General features: G+C 40.5%; 1 protein-coding gene across 1 annotated transcript in view; it reads left to right on the forward strand.

The window, feature by feature from the left end:
* The first annotated feature begins 6152 nt into the window (after positions 1–6152).
* LOC120406930 (melanopsin-like) overlaps positions 6153–26714 on the forward strand; it is a 56544-nt gene continuing 35982 nt past the window's right edge. Inside the window, 5 exon segments of the mRNA XM_039542156.1 lie at positions 6153–6224; positions 6226–6264; positions 13403–13545; positions 18609–18742; positions 22439–22642. Of these exon segments, the coding sequence (XP_039398090.1) occupies positions 6153–6224; positions 6226–6264; positions 13403–13545; positions 18609–18742; positions 22439–22642 (592 nt within the window).

Below are 26714 nucleotides of genomic sequence, written 5' to 3' on the forward strand. Positions count from 1 at the left end.
AAATGTCCTGAATTACTGAAGTTAAACAGACACCCATTTAGAATTCTGCTACTATAGGCTAGATTGTCCCTAGCCCTAACACAGCTGCACCAGATAATAGCAGGAGTAAGGACTCTTCCATGTCCCCTACATAGTTGCTTTAGGGCTATCTGGATGCTCCTCCAGCTCAAAGCTATGCCATTCTTTCTCTTTCATCAATGTGAAGTGTCACATGTCCCTCCAAAAGGAATGTGTTTGTGTATTAATAAAGCTTTAAGAACATAAGAACATACGAAAGGCCGTACCGGGTCAGACCAAAGGTCCATCTAGCCCAGTATCTGTCTACCGACAGTGGCCAATGCCAGGTGCCCCTGAGGGAGTGAACCTAACAGGCAATGATCAAGTGATCTCTCTCCTGCCATCCATCTCCATCCTCTGACGAACAGAGGCTAGGGACACCATTCTTACCCATCCTGGCTAATAGCCATTTATGGACTTAGCCACCATGAATTTATCCAGCCCACTTTTAAACATTGTTATAGTCCTAGCCTTCACAACCTCCTCAGGTAAGGAGTTCCACAAGTTGACTGTGCACTGCGTGAAGAAGAACTTCCTTTTATTTGTTTTAAACCTGCTGCCTATTAATTTCATTTGGTGACCCCTAGTTCTTGTATTATGGGAATAAGTAAATAACTTTTCCTTATCCACTTTCTCAACATCACTCATGATTTTATATACCTCTATCATGTCCCCCCTTAGTCTTCTCTTTTCCAAACTGAAGAGTCCTAGCCTCTTTAATCTTTCCTCATATGGGACCCTCTCTAAACCCCTAATCATTTTAGTTGCTCTTTTCTGAACCTTTTCTAGTGCTAGAATATCTTTTTTGAGGTGAGGAGACCACATCTGTACACAGTATTCGAGATGTGGGCGTACCATGGATTTATATAAGGGCAATAATATATTCTCAGTCTTATTCTCTATCCCCTTTTTAATGATTCCTAACATCCTGTTTGCTTTTTTGACCGCCTCTGCACACTGCGTGGACATCTTTAGAGAACTATCCACGATAACGCCAAGATCTTTTTCCTGACTCGTTGTAGCTAAATTAGCCCCCATCATGTTGTATGTATAGTTGGGGTTATTTTTTCCAATGTGCATTACTTTACATTTATCCACATTAAATTTCATTTGCCATTTTGTTGCCCAATCACTTAGTTTTGTGAGATCTTTTTGAAGTTCTTCACAATCTGCTTTGGTCTTAACTATCTTGAGTAGTTTAGTATCATCTGCAAACTTTGCCACCTCACTGTTTACCCCTTTCTCCAGATCATTTATGAATAAATTGAATAGGATTGGTCCCAGGACTGACCCTTGGGGAACACCACTAGTTACCCCTCTCCATTCTGAGAATTTACCATTAATTCCTACCCTTTGTTCCCTGTCCTTTAACCAGTTCTCAATCCATGAAAGGACCTTTCCTTTTATCCCATGACAGCTTAATTTACGTAAGAGCCTTTGGTGAGGGACCTTGTCAAAGGCTTTCTGGAAATCTAAGTACACTATGTCCACTGGATCCCCCTTGTCCACATGTTTGTTGACCCCTTCAAAGAACTCTAATAGATTAGTAAGACACGATTTCCCTTTACAGAAACCATGTTGACTATTGCTCAAGAGTTTGTTTTTCTATGTGTCTGACAATTTTATTCTTTACTATTGTTTCAACTAATTTGCCCGGTACCGACGTTAGACTTACCGGTCTGTAATTGCCGGGATCACCCCTAGAGCCCTTTTTAAATATTGGCGTTACATTAGCTAACTTCCAGTCATTGGGTACCGAAGCCGATTTAAAGGACAGGTTACAAACCTTAGTTAAATTTCCGCAACTTCACATTTGAGTTCTTTCAGAACTCTTGGGTGAATGCCATCTGGTCCCGGTGACTTGTTAATGTTGAGTTTATCAATTAATTCCAAAACCTCCTCTAGTGACACCTCAATCTGTGACAGTTCCTCAGATTTGTCAGCTACAAAAGCCAGCTCAGGTTTGGGAATCTCCCTAACATCCTCAGCCGTGAAGACTGAAGCAAAGAATCCATTTAGTTTCTCCGCAATGACTTTATCGTCTTTAAGCACTCCTTTTGTATTTTGGTCATCAAGGGGCCCCACTGGTTGTTTAGCAGGCTTCCTGCTTCTGATGTACTTAAAAAACATTTTGTTATTACCTTTGGAGTTTTTGGCTAGCCGTTCTTCAAACTCCTCTTTGGCTTTTCTTATTACACTCTTGCACTTAAGTTGGCAGTGTTTGTGCTCCTTTCTATTTGCCTCACTAGGATTTGACTTCCACTTTTTAAAGGAAGTCTTTTTATCTCTCACTGCTTCTTTTACATGGTTGTTAAGCCATGGTGGCTCTTTTTTAGTTCATTTACTGTTTTTCTTAATTTGGGGTATACATTGAAGTTGGGCCTTTATTATGGTGTCTTTAAAAAGGGCCCACGCAACTTGCAGGGATTTCACTTTAGTCACTGTACCTTGTAACTTTTGTCTAACTAACCCCCTCATTTTTGTATAGTTCCCCCTTTTGAAATTAAAGGCCACAGTGTTGGGCAGTTGAGATGTTCTTCCCACCACAGGGATGTTGAATGCTATTGTATTATGGTCACTATTTCCAAGCGGTCCTGCTATAGTTACCTCTTGGACCAGCTCCTGCGCTCCACTCAGGATTAAATCTAGAGTCGCCTCTCCCCTTGTGGGTTCCCGTACCAGCTGCTCCATGAAGCAGTCATTTCTTAGTTATACAGATGTCAGTTTTAATTTATGTATATAGACACTCTTACAAGAGCTGTCAAAGTACACTTTACCATTTGATTTAACCATCCTTACAAATCTATCTTGTGTTTTTAATTATTCCCCAAATACTCACAAATTTAATTTACTTATCTGTTTACTAGCATTGTTTGAAACTTCCTCTACAAAGTATCTTTGGTGCTACATTTTACTTTTATACTTTCTATACTGTTAGCTTTTTTAATTTCAAATAAATTTGCCTGTTTTCACTGAAACACTTGTTTATTCTCCATAAAACTATTTCTCCCCATGGCAATGCAAAATAATCTGCTTGCACCAAGGCATGACCTAGACCTTCAACATGTTAATTACAAATTCACCCTAGAGGTCCTTTTGTCTTCTGGAGGAGAATAGTTTTGAAATTTTAAATATATAAACTAAAAACAAATAACTGTGTGTGTTCTTCTCAGATTAAAATCCTATATACATTTTCATATAAATAAGCATGATTCATCTCCTGACAAATTGCTGATTCAGCCTTCTAGACTGATAACATTATGCACTGCTGCTGGAGGATCCTTTGACCTTAAACCAAAGGTTACTTGGATAGTATGCTATTTAGCCTACGACCATACAAAGTTTTAAATATATAAAAATCACTTAGAGACAGATTTTCAAAGGCATTTAGGCATCTAAATATGCATATAGGTGCCTAGGCGGGTTAGGAACCTAACCCCACTGAACTCAAAAAGAATTAGGCACTTAACCTGCTTAGGCACTTTAGAAAAATCCCACCTGTCTGCATCTTTAGGCACCTAAATACCTTTGAAAATCTGGCCCTTAATGCCTACGGAATTAAAGACACAGTGAGAGAAACTGCTATAAGAATAACCCTTCTGCCAGGTGGTGTCAGCAGCAACAAGGTTAAATGCGTAGGGTTTCGTCTGAACATTACAAAACAGGATCAGCTCGAGCCTCCACCCAGAAACCTGGGGAAACTAAATGCCACTCCTGGTATATCTAGGCAAAATAGGTGTCTATTCAAGTATGGTCTGCTCCGAGCCCTTTTCCCCCAATTCATCAGTAGATGGCAGGGGAAAGCTCATTGAGACCACTGGCTTACACAGGTTAAATGGAACAAGACAAAATGATGGTGATGAATACACCATAATTCTTCCTATAAAACTGTAATTCCATCTCTGGGTTTTGGTAGCATTAACACATCAATCTATCTATACAGCACCTTCAATCAATGTAGTGCATGAAATCTTTACAAATGTATTAAAGTGAACATACACAATTCTTTGGTTTTCCCCTCCATTATCCAGACAATACACAGGGCTTTTTTTTTGTTTGTTTGTTTGTTTTTGTTTATGGTGATAGGCCAGAGAAAGATCATTTTGGTCTGAAGGCTCTGAGGTTGGTTGTCATTCTGATCTCACCTGAAAGTGAGTTCCACAGTCCTGAGACGGAAGGACTTCTGTTTCCTGGTCTCACAAGTTTCATTCTTGAAGGGAACAGTTCCTTGGTTCCAGTGGAATGGAGTTGTCATGGGTGGTCATGATCATGATGCTTTGTGAGGCAGATCCTCAGGTAACTTGGGCCAATAACCTGGAGAGCTATGAAGATAAAGATTGAAACTTTGAGTCTGATGTGGTGTTCATTTGGAGCCAGTGCAGAGGTGGAAATGCCCTTGGGGGTCTTCTGTTATGCAAATGGGCTGCTGTGTTCTGAACCAGTTGGAGCTTTGTTCAGGTCAGTGGTGTCATCCCTAGATTTGCATTACAATAGTGAAGTCTTGAACTCATAAATGCATGGACACTATGACCAAGTTCAAATCCGCCAGAATATGCCACCGTTTCCTGGGCAGTGATATGTAGAAAAGAACATTTTTTCAGCCATGGCTTTCTGGGTTATCTAAAATTGGTAAGAAGTTCAGTATGTTAGTAAATATTCACTTTTATGATTTTTCTATGTTAAACTCTCATTTTCTATATGCTAACCAAAAGCCTTGTTATTTGTGTATCTATATATTTATTGCCCTATATATATTTAATCTAAAAAGTTTTGTCCTTCAATTGAGCCTAATGGGTGAAGGGAAAATGAACTCAATAATGGAATGTGTGAAATCTTTTAACCCCTGTTTTTACCCTTACTTTACTAATATAGTCTAGGTGTCCAGGGGAAAAAACCCTCAAAGTGTCTACAAAAGTATGCTATAAACATAACAAGGGGATTGATAAGGAATATGTGTTATTGCCTATGGGTTCTGTAATGGATGAAATAATTACCTATTGAAAGATGTTTTTAACTCATTCAAAATTGTTGATTGTCACAGCTGTTGTTAATAATGACCTGATTAGAATTCCTTTTATCTTATCCATCACGTAACCTAAAGATATCATAAAATAAATTCCATCAGTCATTAGAACTTACGGTAACATTTTTATGAATCACCAGCTAAGGCTAGGGCTTTTCTTGGTGCCAAAAAAGGCTGGAGTCTAGTGAACAAGCCAAGGACACAGAAGAATCAAATGGCTTTGGACAAATATATGTCAGTCCATATTATGTCTTGCTTGGATTTGTTTCTTATATTGGCATACACTCTGGTTTCTTTTGACAGTATTGTGATGGGGCACTATTAGTAGCACCTTGGTCATTGATGTTGCTGCAGAAGGTGCAGGCTTAGCTATGAGCAATTAAATACTTTCTGTTGGTGGATTATGATCACCTGGGTGGTAATCACTGGGCTAATGATTTAATTGGGGAGATATAAGTGAAAGGAACAGGAAGTGGGGGCTGAGAAGGAAAGCTCAGAGGGTGAGCCTCAGCTGAGGAGTGAAGGCTGCGTGGAAGAGTCCTTTTGCTGCAAGCTTGCATTACACTATGTTGCTTTGTAATGAAAGAGTAAATACATGCTTGGTGAAAGGGTGACAACCTAGTGTGTGTTTGTGACCATGCAAACTGGCCAGGCAATGAAGTACACTGGGTAGCAACAGAGGCGCCCTGTGACATGTATATTAACATCTTCTAGCACTAAAATATTATAAACTTCTGAATTTACTCGGTACATTGAATATATAAGTAGTATTTGAAGTCACATAGCATAGGAAAATCTCCAAGTTTCCCACTTGAAGGAGCCATGATTCAGCCCAGGTTATACAGATACAATGCCTAGCTCAATGGGGCACTATCATTATTCAAATAATAATAATGGGATATTCTTTTAATGTTGGAGGGTTTTAGAAGATTTTTTTCCTTCTGATACCAGAGATTTTCCATGTATAACCTGCAATGTCTTATTTCACAAAATGACCACTCTACATTTATTCTCATCACTCTATATTAACCCAACAGTGTTGTCTTCCTCAAAAGTTCTTAAGTAATTGAACATGGCACTTGGATGTGACAGTATATTTCCTGCATTTGAAGTTCGTTGTTATAGTGGTAGTTCTGGAAGGGAAACATCATCAAGGACCTTGGAAAATATATTCTGTTTATGATGTAAGTATGTACTCCACCTCTGGGGTAGCCTTCATCCCCAAGCGTAGTAGAGTCCTTCCTCCAAGTGCCTCTGTGGTCCACCTTACGACCAATGGGCCCTGGGTTCTTGGGGCCCAGTGCCTCTGCCTACTGGCTGCAGACATAAACAAACAGCCCCTGTGGCCTCTAGGACATTACTGTTCACGATGAGAGGAAATCAAGGCCCAATAGATAAGGATAAACAACATTTTATTCCCAGAAATGAGAGGGGTAAATTAAAAGAAAGGAAAGAGGACAGGCAAAGGAATTAAGGATGTAACGAACAAATGAATAAGTAACCAGTCCTACAGCAATAATTGGATATGAAATGCCCATAAACTAAGTAAAATAACAAAAAAATGCCCCCGCACGTCTTCCTACAAGCCATAGCTATCTGGTGGAGATGTAGGTCAATCGGAAGGACTATTGTCCTTCACTGGGAAGTCAATAGCTTTCCTTTTTGGCTGGAGTGGGTCCTTCACTTCCCTGGCTGTCTCCTGGCTTCTGCTGCAGGACAGGCCTACAAGGCTCAGCTGGAAAGTCATTTTAGTATATTCTGAGACAAGGTGATAGTCATTTTTCCCCATTATTAAACACATTTTATTGCATCTGTTTTTTATTTTGAGGATTGCTTGGATTTTTCTATATATTCCGTACCATGCTTACTGACAGAATTCCTGCTCTTTGTGTGCACATTCTGAAAACAATAACAGGAAAGTGGGGGAGGCTTGGGGAGAAAGCAATCTTGCCTGAATTTGTAGCTGCCTTGTCAGGTAGAATATCTTGAGGATTTGCTGAAGTGAGAGGTGGGAAGAAAGGTCAGTTAGAGTGGCAATCACAAGGCATGCAGCTGGATGTAATAGCAGTGGGTTGGACTGGTGGGATGTGAGGGATCAGGTGAAATATTGGAAGGGAGCAGGTCCTGTGAACTTGGTTGAGAGTGGGGTGGGTAGACTGGTTTGGAATTGTGAAGGGGAGAGGCTGACTGGAGGTCAGGTGGAAAGGACACAGTGGTGAGCTGGCAGGCCAGGCAGCTGTAGAAGTTGAAAGAATGGGCTACAGAATCTGAGAAGGCCGTGATGGGAGAATGGGACTGGAGGGCAGGTTGGGTCAAGAGAATATGTTACACCAAAGGTTTGCAGTGCCAATGGGAGCACCCTAGGCATTTAGTAGCACAAGCCCCACTGACTTTCAATGAAATGTAGGTTCCTAAGTCACTTAAGCACTTTTAACATTTTACCCTTAGTTTGAAGTTCCTATTAATGTCTTAAGTTTAATGACAGACTTTACCTTTAGTTGAGATTTTCAATGGGAAGCCAGCTCTTTCTTCCATTAACTTGACACTTATTAATACTCCTCTCCTTTATGCCTTGAAAAGTCATAGAAAAAGTGAACCTTCTCTCTAAACTTTGGTGCTTTAACTTGAAAAGGTCTGTTGGTATATTAGCATGTCTCACTTTCCGCAAGTGTTGCTAAAGGGTGTTTGCTCTTACAGGATGCTAAAGCATGTATTCATTTAACATGAAAACAATCTATACAGAAATTCTAAGAGAAAATCCCAAAGATTTTGTGCGGCAGCAGGATGCAGCATCTCTTTTCCTGGGGTAAGAACACTTGTGTAAAAGAAAACATGGAGGATAGAGAGAAGCAATCATAATAATTGTTAGCATTATTGTTTATATGATGTTAGAGTTGATCAGGTCTGTCAGAGTACACAACTCTGCTCTCGTATATGCATGCATAACCCTTACTAGCTTAAAAGCAGTTTCAGGGATGCATCTGAAAGTGATATCAGATACAAAAAGACTAGAAATCCAATGTTGTGTATTATGAGGGAAATGCCCTAGCTTCCACCTCAAGGGCCTGGTCCTGTTGCCATAGAAGTCAATGAGAGTTTTGGTAATGGGAGCTGGATTGGGCCGCCAATTCAGTCAAGTATAGATAGCAATGGATAGTATTGTATTCTAATTTGGCTTAGTTGTTACTTTCAGACTCTGTTCCTATGCTTATAATTTTTGTTGAGTGTTGGGTTAGGTTTTGATGAGTGGGTTAAAAAATATACGCAAAGTTGCTTCAAGATGAAGGAAGACTTTCTATAAGTTTGTGCTGACCTCAAACTGCATCTTAGATTATGTCTATTTGGATTCTTTGCTACAATTTGGATGTTTTATGTACAATTTCTTTGAGCTGGATGGGTGCATGTGACATGCTGAAAAGTAAATGTTTGATCATTTAAATTGTTTTTATTTGTAATATAAAATAACACTTCAATGGGGTTGTATTCTTGAAAATTGGCTAGGAAATGTGCTAATTCCATTTTCCCATGAAATCTGTACTGCAAGTCTGTCACCTATGTTAGAGCCCACCATGCATAAATTCCCTCTACCACATTTCTTACATGCTTGTCCATCTGTGTATATCCACTTTGAGAAAGGAACATCCAGTTAACCAGAGCAGTCAAAGCAAGGCTCCAGTAGTACTTTGCATTGAAAACCAGCTGCAAAGGAAAGCATATGGCCCTAGCCAGTTTGTCCCTGTCCACACTATGGCTTATAATAATGTTTGAAACTCTGCCCAACAATAACCTGTGTGCATATTCTTAAATAGTGCAGGAGAGATTTAGGGAAATGCACATTTTGTTACCAATTTCATTTACTGAATAGGCATAAACTTTTATCAAATATAGGGAAGATGGAAAAGTACATGTACAGTGTAAAAAGTCCTCTTTATTATCCTGTTCAACAGAAAATATCTTCTGTGTACTTTACAGAGTCTTAGCATTGGTAACTAAAAAAAATGGCAGTATAGAATTGTGTTTGTGTCAATGATTTCCAGATAAAATATGCTTACATGGAAAAATATTTTTTCCCTAATTGCCAGCTTGGGATTTGCAGATAAAGCTGAGTTACAGTAATTCTTTCTCACATACCATCACCAATGATAAAAGCTCTGCAGGTCAGATTAGGCTCTCAAGAAGCATCTGTGGCACCATATTGCTTTTGGTTGGTTACTACAGGTGTAATGGCTTTATAATTGGAACTTAATAAAGAATGCTATCATCATGTCTCTACCAAGTAGTAGCAAATGTTGGGGCCTTACAAGTCAGTTTCTGGCTGGAGGAGAAATCAGTGGTACAGACTGAATATATTCTTAGTGTAACTTAGTTTTTTTACACATATACACAAGTCTTGAAAGAGAAGTGGTCACAAACAGCATGCAAACAATCCTCTTTCAGAACTCTCAGACAAACACCAATGCTCAGTTCTCAGGGAGCAACTCTGCCTCAAGAACTGACTATAGTTACGGAGATTAAAGCAGAGAGCAAACGCCATAGTTGCTTGCCACAGTTCCCCTAAAGGAACCACAACAGAACAAACAACACAGCATTTCTTCCAGGACTAAAAACTTGCTCATATGCTAAGAAAAATAACTTGTAAGACCATGTCACAGCACCGTCTGGACATCCCTGATAACACTGCAGATGATGTGCAAGAAGGAGGAGAATCCAAATCATTCTCCTATCTGTGCTGAGTTTTCAGGAATAATAGAAATAAAACATATTTTTATCAATGTCAGCAGATATAATTCTGAGTGCACACAGAAAGCAGATCTGATGCCATTTTTATATAATTTTCAGAGTAGAATTTGCACATTAAGGCTCTGTTAGACAAACTTCAGAGGCATGAAAGTATGCATGTGGAAAAAATAGACAGTTTTATAACAGACAAAACAAAATGATAAACTTCACCAATCATTACATTTTCATTTTTATTGATTAGTTCTGTGCACTGTGAAGCCTTCATGTGAATCACTTTTAAAGCTGTCAAGTCCTATTAATTGCAAAACAACTGAATTTAGTAATTTTCCCTCCCCACATTCAGTCATGAGACTGGGTATGCAGGGAACTTGGGGTTACTGATAGGTGATGTTGAGGATATAACTGGTTTATTCCTATGGCATTGTCAATTTTAGATTGTATGTTTGTTTTGGGGAATAGTTAATCCACTGTCACACTTTTAGATTCTCTTAAACCCACATGCATCCACTTGTCAATATATAAAGGAGTTCAAGATCCCTTATATATTGTAACACAGATACAGAGGAACTGGAAGAAAAGATAAATTAAAGTGGGGTTATAGCCACTTTTTCATAGAGAAGCAATTGGCGTGATAAGCATAAAATCATAACAATGAGTAACCAAATTAACTGTGCCCCTGAGGCTGCTCTAATCTGTGCTATAAAGGTAGTGGTGGATAGGGGAGAGTGGAGCATGTTATTTCAGTCCTTGCAGCAGCTCAGAATCTGGGAGGCACAAAAATGGTTTAAGGCTGCCTTTGTCCCCTCAGCCCTTGGGATGAGTCTTCTGTGCTGTGCCTCTCAGGCGTCACAAAACAGAATCTCTCCCTAATTAAGTTGTGAATCCCAAAGCCAAACCTTTTTCCATTGCTGTGGAGGTTCAGTTACAGCCCAAGAGCATGTACTCTGGTATAAAAAGTCTATGTTGAATAACCAGAAAAAAAAGCCTCAGATGATTTTGAAAGCTTCTCAAATTCTGTGTTTTTTCCATAGTCCATATGGGCAGTTAACTGGATTTCTTAACTGTTTAAGATTTCTGCTCAGAAACCCAATCAAATCCAAAAGAGAAGCTACAAATCCACTCACCACTTCTGTCTTTTAGAAAAATTCTCCAGTACCCACTGTCTCCCAGGTCCTCATTTTCTGTCCAATCCTGCAAGGTTCTTAGTGTGTCTTGAAAGTTTCTGAACAACCTAGTTTTCTATCATGGCCAAGGAGCACTGAGGTTGCTCAGGAACTAACAGCAGGAACCCACACCTTGCGAGATTGGACTAAATCCTCTTATAGATCCATAAGAGGGCCATCACCCAATCATGTCTGCAACGTGGATCATGGGTCTGGACCATATGTCGGGTATGGCTTTTCTGCTCATCCTTGCTAATGGGTTAGTTGTACAATACAGTACCTGCTCATTGCTCATTGGCTGTATAATAACTTAACAGCTCTCATTTTTCAGTTCAGAAGGTGGAGAAAGCTACTTGGAGAGAGGCTGTTCTAATAAACAAACTAAGGAAATACAGCCTAGATGGCGCTACTCTAAGGTGGGTGCATAACTGGTTGGAAAACCATTCCCAGAGAGGAGTTATCAGGAGTTTACAGTCAAGCCGGAAGAGCATATCGAGTGGGTTTCTACAGGGATCAGCTCTGGGTCCAATTTTGTTCAATATTTTCATCAATGGTTTAGATAATGGCATAGAGAGTACATTTATAAAGTGTATATTCAAATGCCCTTTTCTTTCCCACACATCCCATACCAGCCCTATTATAATTATATTTTTCACAGCATCCCAAACTGTACCGGACACCTCATAGAACAAATAAAAATTCCTGTGTCAAAGAGTTTACTGTCTCATTACAGGTAAGATGCAATGATAGCAAATAATAGGATAGCAGTGGGAGGCACAGATAAGGGTGACACTAAGAAGATCACAAAATTATCCGTGTTTGTTGTGTACAGGCCTTGGAGGTTCCATTCATTTCAGGGAGGAGGGTGGTGGTTGTGTGGAGAACTGAGGCAGTAGGAGGTGAAAAACATACATAATAGAAAAGGTCAGAAAGAGATGAAGGATGTCTGTGGAACTAGGGGCAGGCAAATTGAAAAGAGGAGCTTCACTCACCTTCTTCAAATCCAGTAGGTCTGTGATACCTTTGGATGAAGACTCCAAACTTTCTCGACCCTTTTGAGGTTGTATTATCACCTGGTTTAGATCTTACGGGCTACAGTAATGGGAATGTCAGAATTATTTAATGAGCGTGTACTGACACAAGCATTGCTACAGCTGCTGTTTTTCCTCTTTTCTTTTAGTTTTTCCATGTAGAGTTCTCAGTACCATCTGTCAAGAGGACTAGGGGGAATAGAAACATAGGAAACTTTAGTCTTTGTACTTCCCAAAGTCAACTGAAGGGATATGGTTAGGAATAATGTTGACAGTTGGCAATGCTACTAACAAAAGCAGAGGCATGATGAGCTTTTGTTTGTTTGTTTTATTGAGGTTTATGTTGCATTTATAGAATGCACACTAATTTATATTGGGTGGTTGTTTCAGAAAATATGATACCTATTTATATGCCAACACATCTTTGCCTTTTTCATATCATCAGATTAATCTCATAATTCCTAACATGTATGTTGTGCCTCTAACAATTTTTTAAATGTTTTCCTCTTATTGAAATCTGTAGTATTTAACCCAAAAAAGGTCATTCAGGATTCTGATGGAAATTTAACTCCATTAACAGGTGACCTGAACAATTTTTAAAAAGACTGTATGCATTTATTTTTGGTAGTTCCTTTTGGGCAGGTACAGTACTTCCAATTCCCTTTTTAAAGCAACATGCACATGTATAAATCTATTATTTGTATCATGGTAGCATCTAGGAATACTAGTTAAAGACCATGACCCCACTGTACAAAAAAGACAGTCCCTCCCTCAAAACACTTGCAATCTGCAGTCAGACAGGAGACAAAACAGATAAAGAGGATGGGGGAGGAGGTGTTGAGAGGATGAGGTTACAAAGCTTCACAGACAAGTAGAGGCCTCAGCTTGCCATCCAGATAGGTAGTGATTTGCAAGCATCGTGGCACTTGACATAAATATTAAATAATATAAATAAGAGGATTTTATTAGGAATTCTCCTTTAAATTCCATATTCTTTCGCTTTATCCACATGTCCCCAGCAAAAAAGTAAGTATCTAGATATATTTAGCACCAGCTTCTTATCTTAAATGTGAGACTGTTCTTGCAATCTCTCACATAATCCAGTAGTTCATTTTTTCCTTACATTTGTGTATGCTGTTGTGAAAGGTGCTGGATAGAGAGGCTTGGAGAATGAAGTGCTCTGTTTACGCATAGTACGAATATAGTGTTATCAATGGCAAGGCCAAATTTTCTACACAGCCCTACAAAAGTGTCTCAATGGTATATAAGAATCTGGCTTTAATTTGTAGCATGTATTTAGGGATATATAGTGTACAGACAAATTGTCCCCTTGATTAAAAGCGCTGATTTTGGTAACTTTTTTATTTTTCCTTTGCTTTTCTTTCCAGATCCTGGATATGGGAACTCATCACCACACTGTGACAAAAGCAGAAGTTCCTGATCATATCCTTTACGTTACTGGAACCTGTGTTCTTATAATTGGATCTATTGGAGTTATAGGAAACCTTTTAGTTCTCTATGCATTTTACAGGTATAGAAATTCAGTTCCAGACATGGTTGATTCAGCAAGCCCAATGACTTGAGCTTGTACAGTAGCGTGTGTGTGTGTGTGTGTGTGTGTGTGTGTGTTATGTGTGAGGGAGAACAGTCTGAATCAGTTTCTTCTCTGCACGTATTTGGTGATGTAAGATGCAGAAAAGGTCATGTGCATATCATCACTAGGAGCATCACTGTAAGTACTTTTTCCTTTGAGTAATTCAGAACGATGAGAAAATAAACACATGGGACTTGTTTCGTGATGGACTAAACTTACAGATTTGAAGAAATGCTGAATTGCACCATTATATTCTCTCTCTCGCTCTCCCTGACTCTCTTCACCCTCTACCACCCAAGAATATGTAAAAGATACTGTCAAGACTGCCTCAGTCACTCGAAGGTGCTGGGGGAGGGTGGGGGCAGTTGGATCCAGGAAGCGCCCTGGTACATGAAATAAGGCTATGCCATCAATGCTCTCCATGCCTGCAGGCAGACAGTATTTATACATTGATGGCTCATGAAAATGTGAAGCAGGGCGAGCTCTCCCGTCGACATAATAAAACCAGCTCAACAAGCAGCGGTAACTATGTCAGCAGGAGAGCATCTCCCACTGACATAGCGATGTGTACATCAGCGTTTAGACCGGCAAAATGTATGTCACTCGGGTGTGTTTTTTCACACTCGTCTGGGAGGGCTGGTTTAGTGGAGAAGAATGGCACCGGGAAGTGGTCATCCCATCCCATGCCAAGAGCCTCACACCTCTGAGAAAGTTTTCATCAGGAGAGACAAGCAGAGCATGGTGTGGAGCCAGCACTCGCAGCTTTTATACCTTCCCATCCAAGATCTGAGGGCTTCATCATCTCTTTTGCTCACAGTGAGCTGTCTGCAGGGCTGGATTTCCAATTAGGCACAGTAGGGATGCCTAAAAGTTAAAAGTGGTCTCCTGGCACAGGTTGGTGGCTGCCTAGCATGTGGGGCTGGAGCAGGGTGAGCATCTGAGTCAACCCGCAGGGGGGGCACTATGAGCCATGGCTGGGAGAGGTGGCTGCTGCAGGTGCTTGGAGCATCCCAGCCACTTTCCAATCTCAGCTGCCTCTGCCCTGTGCCTGGGAAGGACAGGAAGGGGTGTAGCTGGCACCCCATTCACTTGCTCGGGCAGAGCCGGAGCATGGCTGCCACACTGGGCTGTGGGAGGGACAGAAGACACCCAGGGACTGCTCACCGTTGGGAGAGGTACAGTCCCCACCCCTGCACCTTGCCTACGGTGGGTGGGCTGTGCTCTGGCTCAGGATGGGAACACCATGTATAGCCTTCCCGGGAAGGCTGTGCCCTGGCTGCTCCTGCTGCCCTGGGACTGCTCCACCAGCAGAGAGGGGGGGCTAGGCGCGGGCAGCGCTGCTTTGAGGAGCTGCTGCAGGGAGGAGAGGGGCCAGTATATTGCGGCCGGCACAAATTTGATACAATACGCAATACGTTTCACGTTCATATTGGTGCAGGGTCAGCTGTAGTCCGCGGGGCACTGAAGATGCTGTTCCTAGGGGTATGTAAGGTGTAAATCCGGCCCCGGCTGTCTAAATTATGCCAGCCAGACTAATGTTGATACACTTTTCCCACAGCAAACTATTATTGCAACACTTACTATTTTGCTCTTCATACAAAAATTTAAAAATGGCTCAACTTTGAGACTTGGCCTGTTAATAGTGCTCCATCAGCCAGTGAGTTTGAAAAAAAACAACTGGTTAGATAATATTACTATATGCTCTTGGAAAGTCACTTCTGAGCATGCTCATTAGATATATTATAAGTAAACTAGATAATGCAAGTTTTTCTTTTAAAAATAGCTTTTTAAACATGGCAGTGCTTAACATTAGGAACAGAAGAAAGTTTTGGTTTTGTGAAAACTGCAGTTCTAGCAATTTCACACATTTTGCTGCATTCTGCAGTGTTCTGCTTTTATTTAAAATAGTTTTTTCCCCAGTTTCCATAATAAAACCTTCTGTGAGTCATCAGGCATAGTTCTGCTGCCCTGTTCAATCAGACCTGGAGAAAACTATCTCCGGGAAACAATAGCAACAGCAAAGGTCTGAACTCTGCCCCCCTACAATCTATTCACTGCAGCAGGTTGTGAATTTCCAAACCTAATTGGAACCATGCAAAAGTTAACGTTATTACTCAGGAGTGATTTCTTTCTCAGTTTTTACTTCCTTTTTTAAAAAAGAAAATTAAATTAAATTGACAGTAAGTATTTATCCTTTGGTAGTCATCAAAAGCCAAGTACTATACAAACAGAAAACAGGCCAGCGCTGATTTGAAGGGTTTACCATCTAAAGGTTTTTGGGGAAACCTATATTAATTAATTACTTATACTGAACCCATCACCATGAGATCTGAGCGCTGAAGGGTGCATAGCTAAAATGAATAATGTTAAGTTTTTCACAGACCACTTGAGAGACTTTCAACATTAAATTTGTTTTCTATTTTTGTTTAATCCCAGGTTAGGTCAGTGTTTTTTCTTACAGCTAGGAAGTTTTTGTTATCAGTCTGGGCAATGATTCCTCCTGGTCATGACAAAATGGAAGTGTCTGTAAATTCTTCCATTCTGAAACCTTCAGGTGCCGTCATCTTTGATTTCCCACCATTGGTAACAGCGTACTTGGCATTAGCATATTCTGCTTTCACGTTTTAGCTTTCTAGTGTCAGAAAAGGACTTTCCAGCTACTAATTCCAATCAGTGAACATTCTTGAGCTTCACTGGAAACATACAAGGCTGCTGATGGATGGCTGAAATAGGTTCTCTTGCTTTACTAAAGACATACCAAGGATGACATCCTATTGGAAAAATGTCAATGGAGTTTTAGGGGTTGCTTTTTAAACTTGTTCAAGACCAAAAAATTAACATGTAGTCTGTGATTCAGCTGTGACTTTTTCTTTAAGTGTATCTTGTTACATCCCTTCTAATAGTATGCACAGTCAGGATTGGCTGTTTTTATATATATGTGCATCCTGTGGATGTAATCCTGAAATACTAAGAATTATTGCAGATGGATTCTGAGACCAAAAATAAAAAAATACTGCATACTCCTTATATCTGATAGACATGTGATGTCACCCCTTTTTATATTCTTAATCCTGTGAAAGGGGCTGAATTCAAATTCTAGAAAGAGAAGCCTTCTATTTGTCCACATGATTGATAAAATAGAAATCGCAGTAGTGAGAGCATCTCTCCACAGTGACTTCAATCCTGTTCTGGGTCGATCACCCATAGGATTGAGAGGATGTGGTAGTTAATCTCCATGTCTTTGCCATCTAGGGTCACAGTAATAGTGCTGTTTTCTACATGAGCTGAAACCACTAATTTTTATGTAGCCCACTGACTCTTGGTCAGTGGATGATGACTTTTGGTCTTACCAACAGGAATAAATTCAACCCAGTGACCTAATGCAGAAGTGAAAGGTTCCATATCTCTTTACCAGACCCTTGAGCCAGTCAGACTTCAACTTTAATATAGAATGGCATTTGTAGGCTTTATAGTACAGAATCACATGCCACCCCTTGGGAGATCATAGCTTAAGGTCTGTCTCAGAAGTCAGTCTTTGGGCCAGAGCATGACAGTGCGTGAAAACAGCACAGACGATTATTGCAGACTTGATGCTTGTATCCAGCTAAGGTGGACAGTTAGTATATGGCTTCTTTGAAGCACCTTCTGATAGCTGAAGGGTGGATCCATTTGGCACAGCTAAAATTTTCAACAAAGATTGAGTGGAGAGAGAGAGAGAGGAGACAGCAGTATTTACAATAGGCAGAAAACGTAGGTCACACCTTGGTCAGGCTTTTCTATACAAGTCACTGCTTTAGGGAAGCTGAGTGCCACTTTTGGCATGTGCCTTAAATTTGAATAAATTTGCAAATGCGAAACTACACAGAAAATCATTGAGATGAAAGCTCCACAGTGCCACTTTTACAGTCACTTTCCAGGTAAATGATTTTAGAAGCCAAGAGAGAGAGTAGAATCAGCATTGAATACGAACTTCTTTAGAGTGGAGGGGTCAGATACAAGGAGCTACTGTAGTTATAAATTGCTTCAGATTCTTCGTTGAAGACCATCATAAAGCTATTCTATTGCAATATTAACCCACCTGTGATCATTATGGTAGGTACACAGAGCAGTGCTGAGAGTGTATTTTGCCACATGTACCATTATATTAGGTGGCATTGAAGCAGTTAAAATGTCTCAGCATTTCCATTTTGCATGTATATCTTCAAGGATTTATAACTGAGATGTAACAATTCTCCCAGGCAGAAATTTGGCATACAAGTAAGGCAAATGTTATAAATACTACAGTGCTAGTTGGAAGAAATGAAAATATGTAATTGTACCTTGTGGTACTTTGTCTCTTTACACACCAGTTACTGTTTTAATTATAAGTATGTAGTCTATAGTTTTGCTTCTTATAAACAGCTCTATAATGTGAGACTCCAAGTGAATAAAATGTCATTTGGTCTTGTGTATCTCCTTTGATGCTCAGGTTATCAAAAATCACTTGGGAAAAAAAATGAGTTCGGTCTTGCTAATACAGAGACTGACTGAACCAGCACAGCAACTATTAAAAATTCAGTGATCACCCGTGTGCAGCCTTTGACACTGTACTCTTGTTAGGGTCTGACCCTGTGAAATGGAGAACACTCTCAACACTTACTGGTGTCAATGGCAACTGAGCGTGCTCAGCACCTCAGGATCTGTTTCTATTGAGCAAAAACATGTTTCTCAGGAAATTGAGAGTTCTCTCCTACTCTGTTAAAATGGAGTTTGGTAAGTATGAGTATATTCAATATATTTCTACATTTATTGTTAAAATGTTTGAAAATAGATCCTTTCCTCTTCCCGTAGTCGTCATTCCAAAATCCTGACATCCATAGCTGTGGTAATGGATTGATGAATGAAGCATAAAACTGTAACCTAGAAAGTGTCAGATTCTTTGAGTAAGTAAACAGTAAAAACAAACTTAACTGTCTGGCTTGCATTTATTTATTTATTTTATTTATTTTATTACTTTTAAGCAACAAGAAGCTGAGGACACCGCCAAACTACTTTATAATTAATTTGGCTGTGAGTGACTTCCTGATGTGTGCTTCTCAGGCCCCCATTTGCTTTATCAACAGTTTGCACAAAGAGTGGATACTTGGAGAAATAGGTACTTTTCAATACTACTTCATATATCCCTCTGCATGGGAACCTATCTTAGCCACCATGCTGTGGCATGGAGGCAGCAGCATCAAGACTCTTGAGGCACAAGCCAGAGTCTTGACATCATCAACCAACAGGACTGGCGCAAAGTCACTGAATTCCAACCCTCTTGTGTTTTATAGGTTTGGTTCCTTCCCCTTCCAGTTCTTTGAATGAAAGGAATCAAACCTCTGGCTTCAAGAGCAACACCATAGTGATCACATGACCACTTAGCATGTAAGGCCAGTTACCATGCTTGATGATGGGTAGAATAATAGGTAGGATAGTTTTGTTAAGCCATGTATAGAGTTTTTTCTTTTTCTTGATTGACAGTGAATTATGTATTTATTTGTTTAGAAATGTATACCCGGTACCCAGTGCGAGGCCCCTGGGAGCATTCAATCAGTAAAAAGAATCACAGAATAAGAGAGCCAAATGATGGCCTCAGCTGCTACTCTCTTCCCCAAAACAAGGAACATGTGACGTCTAAATTGTAGTTCCTTTGAAAATATTGCAAGCTCCGATTAAAGGCCTGATTCACAATTGTGCTAGTTTTGCTTTTAGGCTGGCATAATTCCATTGATAGCAATAGAATTAAATCAGCATAAAACTGGAGTAGCACAGTGGTGAATCAGGTCCTGAAACAACCTATTTAGTACCAGCAGAGAAGATGTATTCATTGGGCTCACAATATTGTTTGTCTCTCCCACTTCGCTAGACAAATCCTGCCATGCTTACACAGGTCATCCCATGATCATAAATGGGACAGTTTGCATGAGTGAGGCAAGAAGGATTTGGTCCATTAACTCCATGCTCCTGACATAGACATGATTACTTTTGGTGTCAACTGTGTCATTTTGAACTATGTGCTGTCTCTAGCATACCATCATGTTTCTCTAGTGTACCATCATGTGTGATGACACGGTGTCACAGACAATCCTAAGAAATGACTATTTGACACTGATTTCCAGGTCAAATTATTCAAATTGCAACTCTGTCTGTCTTTGTCTTTTAGCAGAATATACAAAGGAAAAATCATTCTGACTCAAAGTGAAAATTGTAACTTAAAATAACATTGTGTACCATATTTCATAGGACAAGTGGCTGTGTTTTCCATATAGGCTTTTAAAATGGCATGGCATCTGCATTTTTAATTCATATAAAACAAAGTTAGATACACAATGTGGGTGAAGTTTTATTAGACCACTGTTGCTGGTGAGAGAGACAAGCTTTCAAGTTACACAGAGCTCTTCTTCAGGTCTGGGAAAGGTACTAGCTTGTCACGCGAAATGCAAGATGGAATGAATTGTTAGCATGAGTAGTTAACACATATTTCAAGGGAACATTAAAGGTGATGTGCCCATTAACCCCTCCCCAGTCATACAGGGAAGGGGTTTGGAAAGAGTCTGGTTTGGAGGGTATGGGAACTTAGAGGAGCAGAGGGTGCTGCAGCACCCCAGGTTTTACGCAGGCTCCTTCCCGGGGCTCCCAGTTGCTGCCCCCACGCAGGTCCTGGTTGCTGGCCTGGGGCTCCACTCCTGGCCCTGCTCCCAGTCCTTCCCCCAGCTGTGGCCCCATCTTCAGCCCCCTTACCCCTGTCTGGGTCCCCCTCTCCTGGAGACACGTCCCTGCTCCCAGCCTCAGGTTGGAGGTCGGGGGAGGACAGGGCCCACTACTAAAAGAATTCCAGCACCACTGCGTAGGATTAAGTGGGTTACAGATAGTTGAAATGAGCCATAAATCCAGTGTCTGTGTTCAGTCCATGATTGTTAGTGTCTAGCAGAGTTACAAATTTAAGCTCCCAGGCTCTCCTTCTGAAGGTGTCCCTTTTTCCTTTGAGGATGAGGGTTGTGAAGTCAGATACAGAGCAATCATTTTGTGAAAAGTGAAAGGTGATATGGCATTTTTTGTCTTTTATCATTTTCCTATGTGAATCCATTGACAAGCATAGTGATTCTCATTTCACCCACCTAGTTGTTACTGGGGCATTTAATACATTGGATGAGGCCAACCACATGTTGTGATAGGCATGTGGTGGACCCATAGATCTTGAAAGGTGTGTTGTGAGGAGTGTTGATCATCATAGCAGTGAAGATAAGTCTATAGCAGTGGTGGGCAGCCTGCGGCCTGCATGCAGCCCATCAGAGTAATCTGATTGCGGGCCGCGAGACATTTTGCTGATGTTGACCATCCGCAGGCACGGACCTCACAGCTCCCAGTGGCTGTGGTTTGCCGTTCCCGGCAAATGGGAGCTGCGGGTCACAGGGACGTGCTGGCCGCCGCTTCCCGCAGCTCCCACTGGCTGGGAACAGTGAACTGCGGCCAATAGGAACTGTGCGGGGCCATGCCCGCAGAAGGTCAATGTCAACAAAATGTCTCGTGGCCCACAATCAGATTACCCTGATGGGCCAGAAGTTGCCCACCACTGGTCTATAGGTTTTGCATTTTTTGTTCTGGCAAGGTCTGGTGCCACTATAAGTTGGTGTGGTCCTGGTCTGTGGGGAGCTTGCTTCTGATGGTGAGGTTCGAGGGTTGTTTGAAGAGGAGTTCATCCTGATTTCTTTCACAATGTGGTCCTCATTGAATATGGGTTTTAATTGTTGTTGATATCCCTCATGGGTTCCAGTGTGGGGTGGCAGTCAGAGAGGTTTTATTTCTGTATTGAAGTAGGTTCTCTCAGGGTATTTGGGTAGCCCTTTCCCCCTGGACTGGAGAGGTGTTAACTGGCCACTTCACCTGGAATGGTCCCTTGAAATAGGTATTAACTACTTATGCTAAACAATCTGTTCCACCTGGTATTAAGTATTTAACAGTGACACTTTTAACAGTATTTAACAGTGTCTACAGTGCAGTTAAAAACCCGCAGCTGGCCTGTGCCAGCTGACTGGGGCTCTGAGTCTCAGCCTGAAGGGCTGTTGAATTGCAGTGTAGAAGCTCAGACTGGAGCCCAGTCTCTACAACCATGCAAGGTGGGAGGATGCCAAAGCTTGGAGTGTAGCCCGAGTCCAAAAATCTACACCACAGTTAAACAGCCCCGCTCCTCAACTGTGAGCCTGAATCAACTGGCTTGGGCCAGCCATGGGTTTTTAATTGCAGTGTAGATTTAGCTTCTGAGTAAAGTTTCCCAGACCTGAAGAAGAGCTCTGTGTTGCTCAAAAGCTTCTCTCTCTCACCAATAGAAGTCGGTCCAATAAAAGAGAGAACCTCACCTATCTTCTCTGTCTAATATCCTGGGATCAACAGGGCTACAACAACCCTGCATAAAACAATGTTCATTTTTTGATATATCCTTTGTCTCTAAGAGACAAATGTCTGTTTCAGCATAGTTAAGGTCATTATATTGGGCAGCATTCCAGGAAAATGTAACTTTAATTGTATTGGATTTTTGTTGAGGCAGTTTTCCATTGACAAATGATTCTCAGTCATAGACTACAGTAGAGGGTTGGACATTTTTCCTGCTTACTTTTATATTAATTTTATATTTGCCCCATTAAATAAAAATAAACTGCTGATGCAGGAAGGCTGTATAAATTCCTATGACGAGAAGTGTCTTCAGTCAAGAACAGCGTGATCACAAATAGGAAGTTGATTGTATCAGGCTGTAAGAGAGAGTTCTACATTTGTTTAGAAAACTAAAAACCTTACGTTCCACTTTTCTGTTTAGGTTGTAACCTGTATGCTTTTTGCGGGGCGCTCTTTGGAATAACCTCAATGATGACTTTATTAGCTATTTCCGTTGATCGATACCTTGTGATCACTAAGCCTCTGCAATCCATGCGGTGGACTTCCAAGAAACACACATCGCAGATCATTGTTATTGTCTGGCTCTACTCGCTGGGATGGAGCGTGGCTCCACTTCTTGGGTGGAGTACGTTGTTTACTCTTTTGTGTGTGTGTGTGTGTGTGTGTGTGTGTACATTATGGCGCTTTTGCTTTGTTGCAGATGTGTAAAACGGCCCATAGGCATTATTGTTGAGTGTATATATGACTAATGCCTGGGGGGGTTGCTATAGTATAGTATATCTGTGCCTACAGCAGTGCAGGTGGCTTTTTTTTTTCCAGGTATGCTCAAGCAAAACAAATCCTCCAATGGCATAATAAGCGTGTATCAGTACTTCTCAAGTCAGGAAGGGTAGGTACCTTCTCTCTTCAGCAGTAGTTGTCAGCACATTCTTACTTTCTCAGTCATCTTTTATGTCAAGAGATAAAGGGACAGATTATCAAAAGCCTGCCTTCCTTCTGAGCTTGAAAATAAAGGCAGGAGTGATGAATGTCATGTAGATATCTGAGGTGAAGATGCAGCCTGGTAGTCAGTTATCTACATTAAATCAATAGCAACCTCGGTTATTTGCACATGCAAAATTGTGTGCGCAAAAAGGGAGGGCAATTTGAGGCAAGGCTGAGAATTACCCCTAATATTTTTCTTCCTTCTGTACTGGCCTTATATAAATACATTGAAGTGACTATCTCAGGAGGAGTAAAATATTAGTGTTACCACTTTTAAAACAAGTAGCTTTGAAAGATAACACTGAAAAATAGTATGTCTTCCTAGTCAGTGAGAAAAAATTGTCATCTCCATTTCAGCCTGAACAGAGATTACATAAAAAATAATAATACAATATTTAAAGTATTTTTAAGTTCTACTTCAAAGTCCACTGAAGATAGGAGGACTCTGTCTATTGACTTTAATGGTGTTTGGATCAGGACCTTAAATTCCCCCTACCTTCTTGTCTTTGTTAGTGAATCCAGTCCCTGAGTATCTCAGTCTGGCTCATAAACTTTTCCTTGGAAGTGTTTGACAATTCTAATCTTGTTTAGCAAGTGTCGTGCTCCTAAGAAGAAGCAAATCAGCACAACTGAGAAGTTGCAGTTCCATCCTGCACTGTGATCAGATCAGAGAATCTCCTGAAGAAGGAAATCCCTGGATTCAGTCCATCTTGTGTGACACCTAACACATGCAAAAGTGTAGGGCTCGACTAGCAGGTGCAAATAGCCAGGTCAATGTCTTTTGAGCAGCCTGCAAAATTTATTCATAACTCCTTTAAATTGTACTAGAACTGAGTATTGTATCCAGTGTTATACACAAGCCTACTGATATATGAGAGAGGAATTACAGTCATGTTTTGTAGATAAGAACATAATAATGGCTGTGCTGAGTCAGACCAATGGCCTATCTGACCCACTATCCTGTCTTCTGACAGGGGCTAATGCCCTTTGCTTCAGAGGGAATGACCAAACTGGCAAATATTGACCCCCTATTGTCCGCTCCCAGCTTCTGGCTGTCAGAGGCTAGGAACACCCAGAGCATCTTGGCTAATAGCCATTGATCAACCTATCCTCCGTGAACTTATCAAATTCTTTTTTGATCCCCATTATAGTTTTGCCCTTCACAACATCCCCTGGCAACGAGTTCCACAGGTTGACTGTGCATTGTGTGAAGACTTTATTTCCTTCTGTTAGTTTTAAACCTGCTGCCTATTAATTTCAGTGGGTGAGCCCTGATTCTTGTGTTATGTGAAGGAGTAAATAACACTTCCTCGTTCATTTCTCCATGCCATTCATGATTTTATAGACCTCTATCGTATCCTCCCTTTAGTCCCCTCTTTTTCAATCTGAAAATTTAGATTTGCATCTAAAATCCATCACTGTTTGCTTGCTTCGCTTATTTAATTTGGAATTTAAACTTTGATCATAAATAATTTTAGCTTCCTGTGCTTTTAGTTTCCTTTCTCTTTCCTTTTTTAAAGGCCTGCTTTCTTCCTATCCCCAACTTTTCCTTCATTCTCTTTTCCAAATGATCTCTCCCTCCTTTCTCTTTCCACTGTCCCTTCCTTCCCTCTCTCCACTACTTGTCACAATCTTCTCTTACTGTCTGCTACTAAACTTCTCCAGACACATGCACGCACACATTCACACCGCATACCTACCTGTCCCCACACCCACCCACAGATCCATCACTTGCCCAACATCCTCCCCACCACACATACATCCAATCACCCACTAGTCATTACTTCCTCCATCTGTTGGGTTTCTCTCCACCCTCAACCTCTTATGCTGGGACACTGAGTATCTATCTCCCCTTCTGTCCCCTGTTTGGCATCTCCTTACCCCTTCTCAGACAGCCTGGCTAAGTATAACGGGGCTGTGAGAAAATCGGGGGAAGAATAGTCTTCTGGCTAAGGCACAAACCTTTGAGCCTGAGAGCCACAGCTGATAAGGATTCTCTTCCTAGAGTCTCCACTCCTGGCTGATCTTGTCCAATCACTTGGCCTCAGTCTCTTAATTTTCCTGTCTGTAAAAATGGGATAGCACTACTTACCTATCTCACAGGGCTATCATTTATTAATAATTGTTAAGCGCTCTAAGATCCTCAGCTTAAATGCGCTACACTGGAGGAAAATAATATTTCTGAAGGGCAACATTTTCTAAAATGACTCTCACTTTTGGGTGCTGGATTTTTTTGTGTGAGCACCATTTTGAGACATCTTAAAGGATTTTTAGCAGGTGGATACTCGGCACTTCTGAAAATTGGGCCTCTTTAAAGCATCCAAAAAATCAGGGCACTCAGAATTATTGCTCGCCTCTGAAAATGTCAGCCTTAAGTAACAATAATAATAGTTTGGTCTTCTGTAGCATATTTTATCTGAGGATCAAAAAGTGCTTTACAGATTTGAAGGTGTCATTACCCCCTCTTGAAAATCTTGGTCTAAATCTAGATATTTAGCACAAGTCAGATTTTTGGTCTTAAACTTTGACGATATTGTCCCTTTGGCTGTAAATTTCTCTACTTCTGTGATTTTACCTCATGACCTTAAAGTGAGGTTTCATTGAGATAAATGACCTAGTAAAAATTATACCTTCTTACTCAACAGAAATATTCCTTGGGTCAGATCTTCAGTTGACATAAACTAGTGGGCTAATGTGATATACACTTGTGTTTATTCAGTCATATCTACTGACTTTAGTGAAATAGCATCTTACTGCTTTTGAGCCTGGTTAGCCCAGGTAGTGTTAAAACAGATGGATGAGCTGGATTTCTGCTTATTATTGTGCATCATTCACAGACATGTTTTGTTAAATTCCATTTGGTTAAACCTGTGCAATAGGGATGCACAGATGTAACAAAGGGTATAATTTAGCCAGCAGGACATTTATTGATGGTGGTGTTGCACAAAAAAGGAAAAAATGCGGTTGAGTTTGCAGGGCTGGTTGTTGGGGGCAGGGGTGTGGAGGGAATGGATTTTTACTTATAGGCAGAGCAGCTTTATTATGGAAATTATTGAGAGACCATGACACTGTGTTCACAGACACTTTTCAGAGTAGAACAACACTTGAATATTTTGAATTAGTGCATTTAGTGTTTGAATAAGCAGGAAAACCTCTTCATACGTAACAAGAGCATATCATCTCATCACAAATAGTAATGAAATCTATGTACTCATGTTTTCCTCCAGGGACTGAGACAAGCATGCCACTTTCTACTTGAAAATGTTCTTGTATTTTTAGAATTGACCTTTTTTTGGTCAAAACAAAAAGTAATCTGGATTTTGTGGGTTTTCTCCCTTTCCCTCTTTTGTCCCCTTTTCTAGTATAGAACCAAAAATGGGGATCATTTCTGTTTCAATCAAATTCAGATGTTTGATTTTGAATGAAAATGATTTTTTTGTTTGATTTCAATGAAAAATTAAAACCTGCCACATTTTCAAACAAACCAACCCATATTTTATTTATTTTTCTTAATTTTTCACTGAAAATGCTTTCGATTTTTGGAACAAACCTAATATTATCCTAACTATTAATTTACTACAAAGCCAGAAACATTTCAGCCTTCTCATCCCCTTCATCAGAATCTTATGAAGCCTGATTTAAACTCATGTTATTTCTTTAACTGCAAGTGAAGGTGCAATATAACAACTGACAATAGCCTTTTTGTTTTAATA

This window comes from Mauremys reevesii, linkage group 5 (genome assembly GCF_016161935.1).
Source record: "Mauremys reevesii isolate NIE-2019 linkage group 5, ASM1616193v1, whole genome shotgun sequence".
NCBI lineage: Eukaryota > Metazoa > Chordata > Testudines > Geoemydidae > Mauremys > Mauremys reevesii.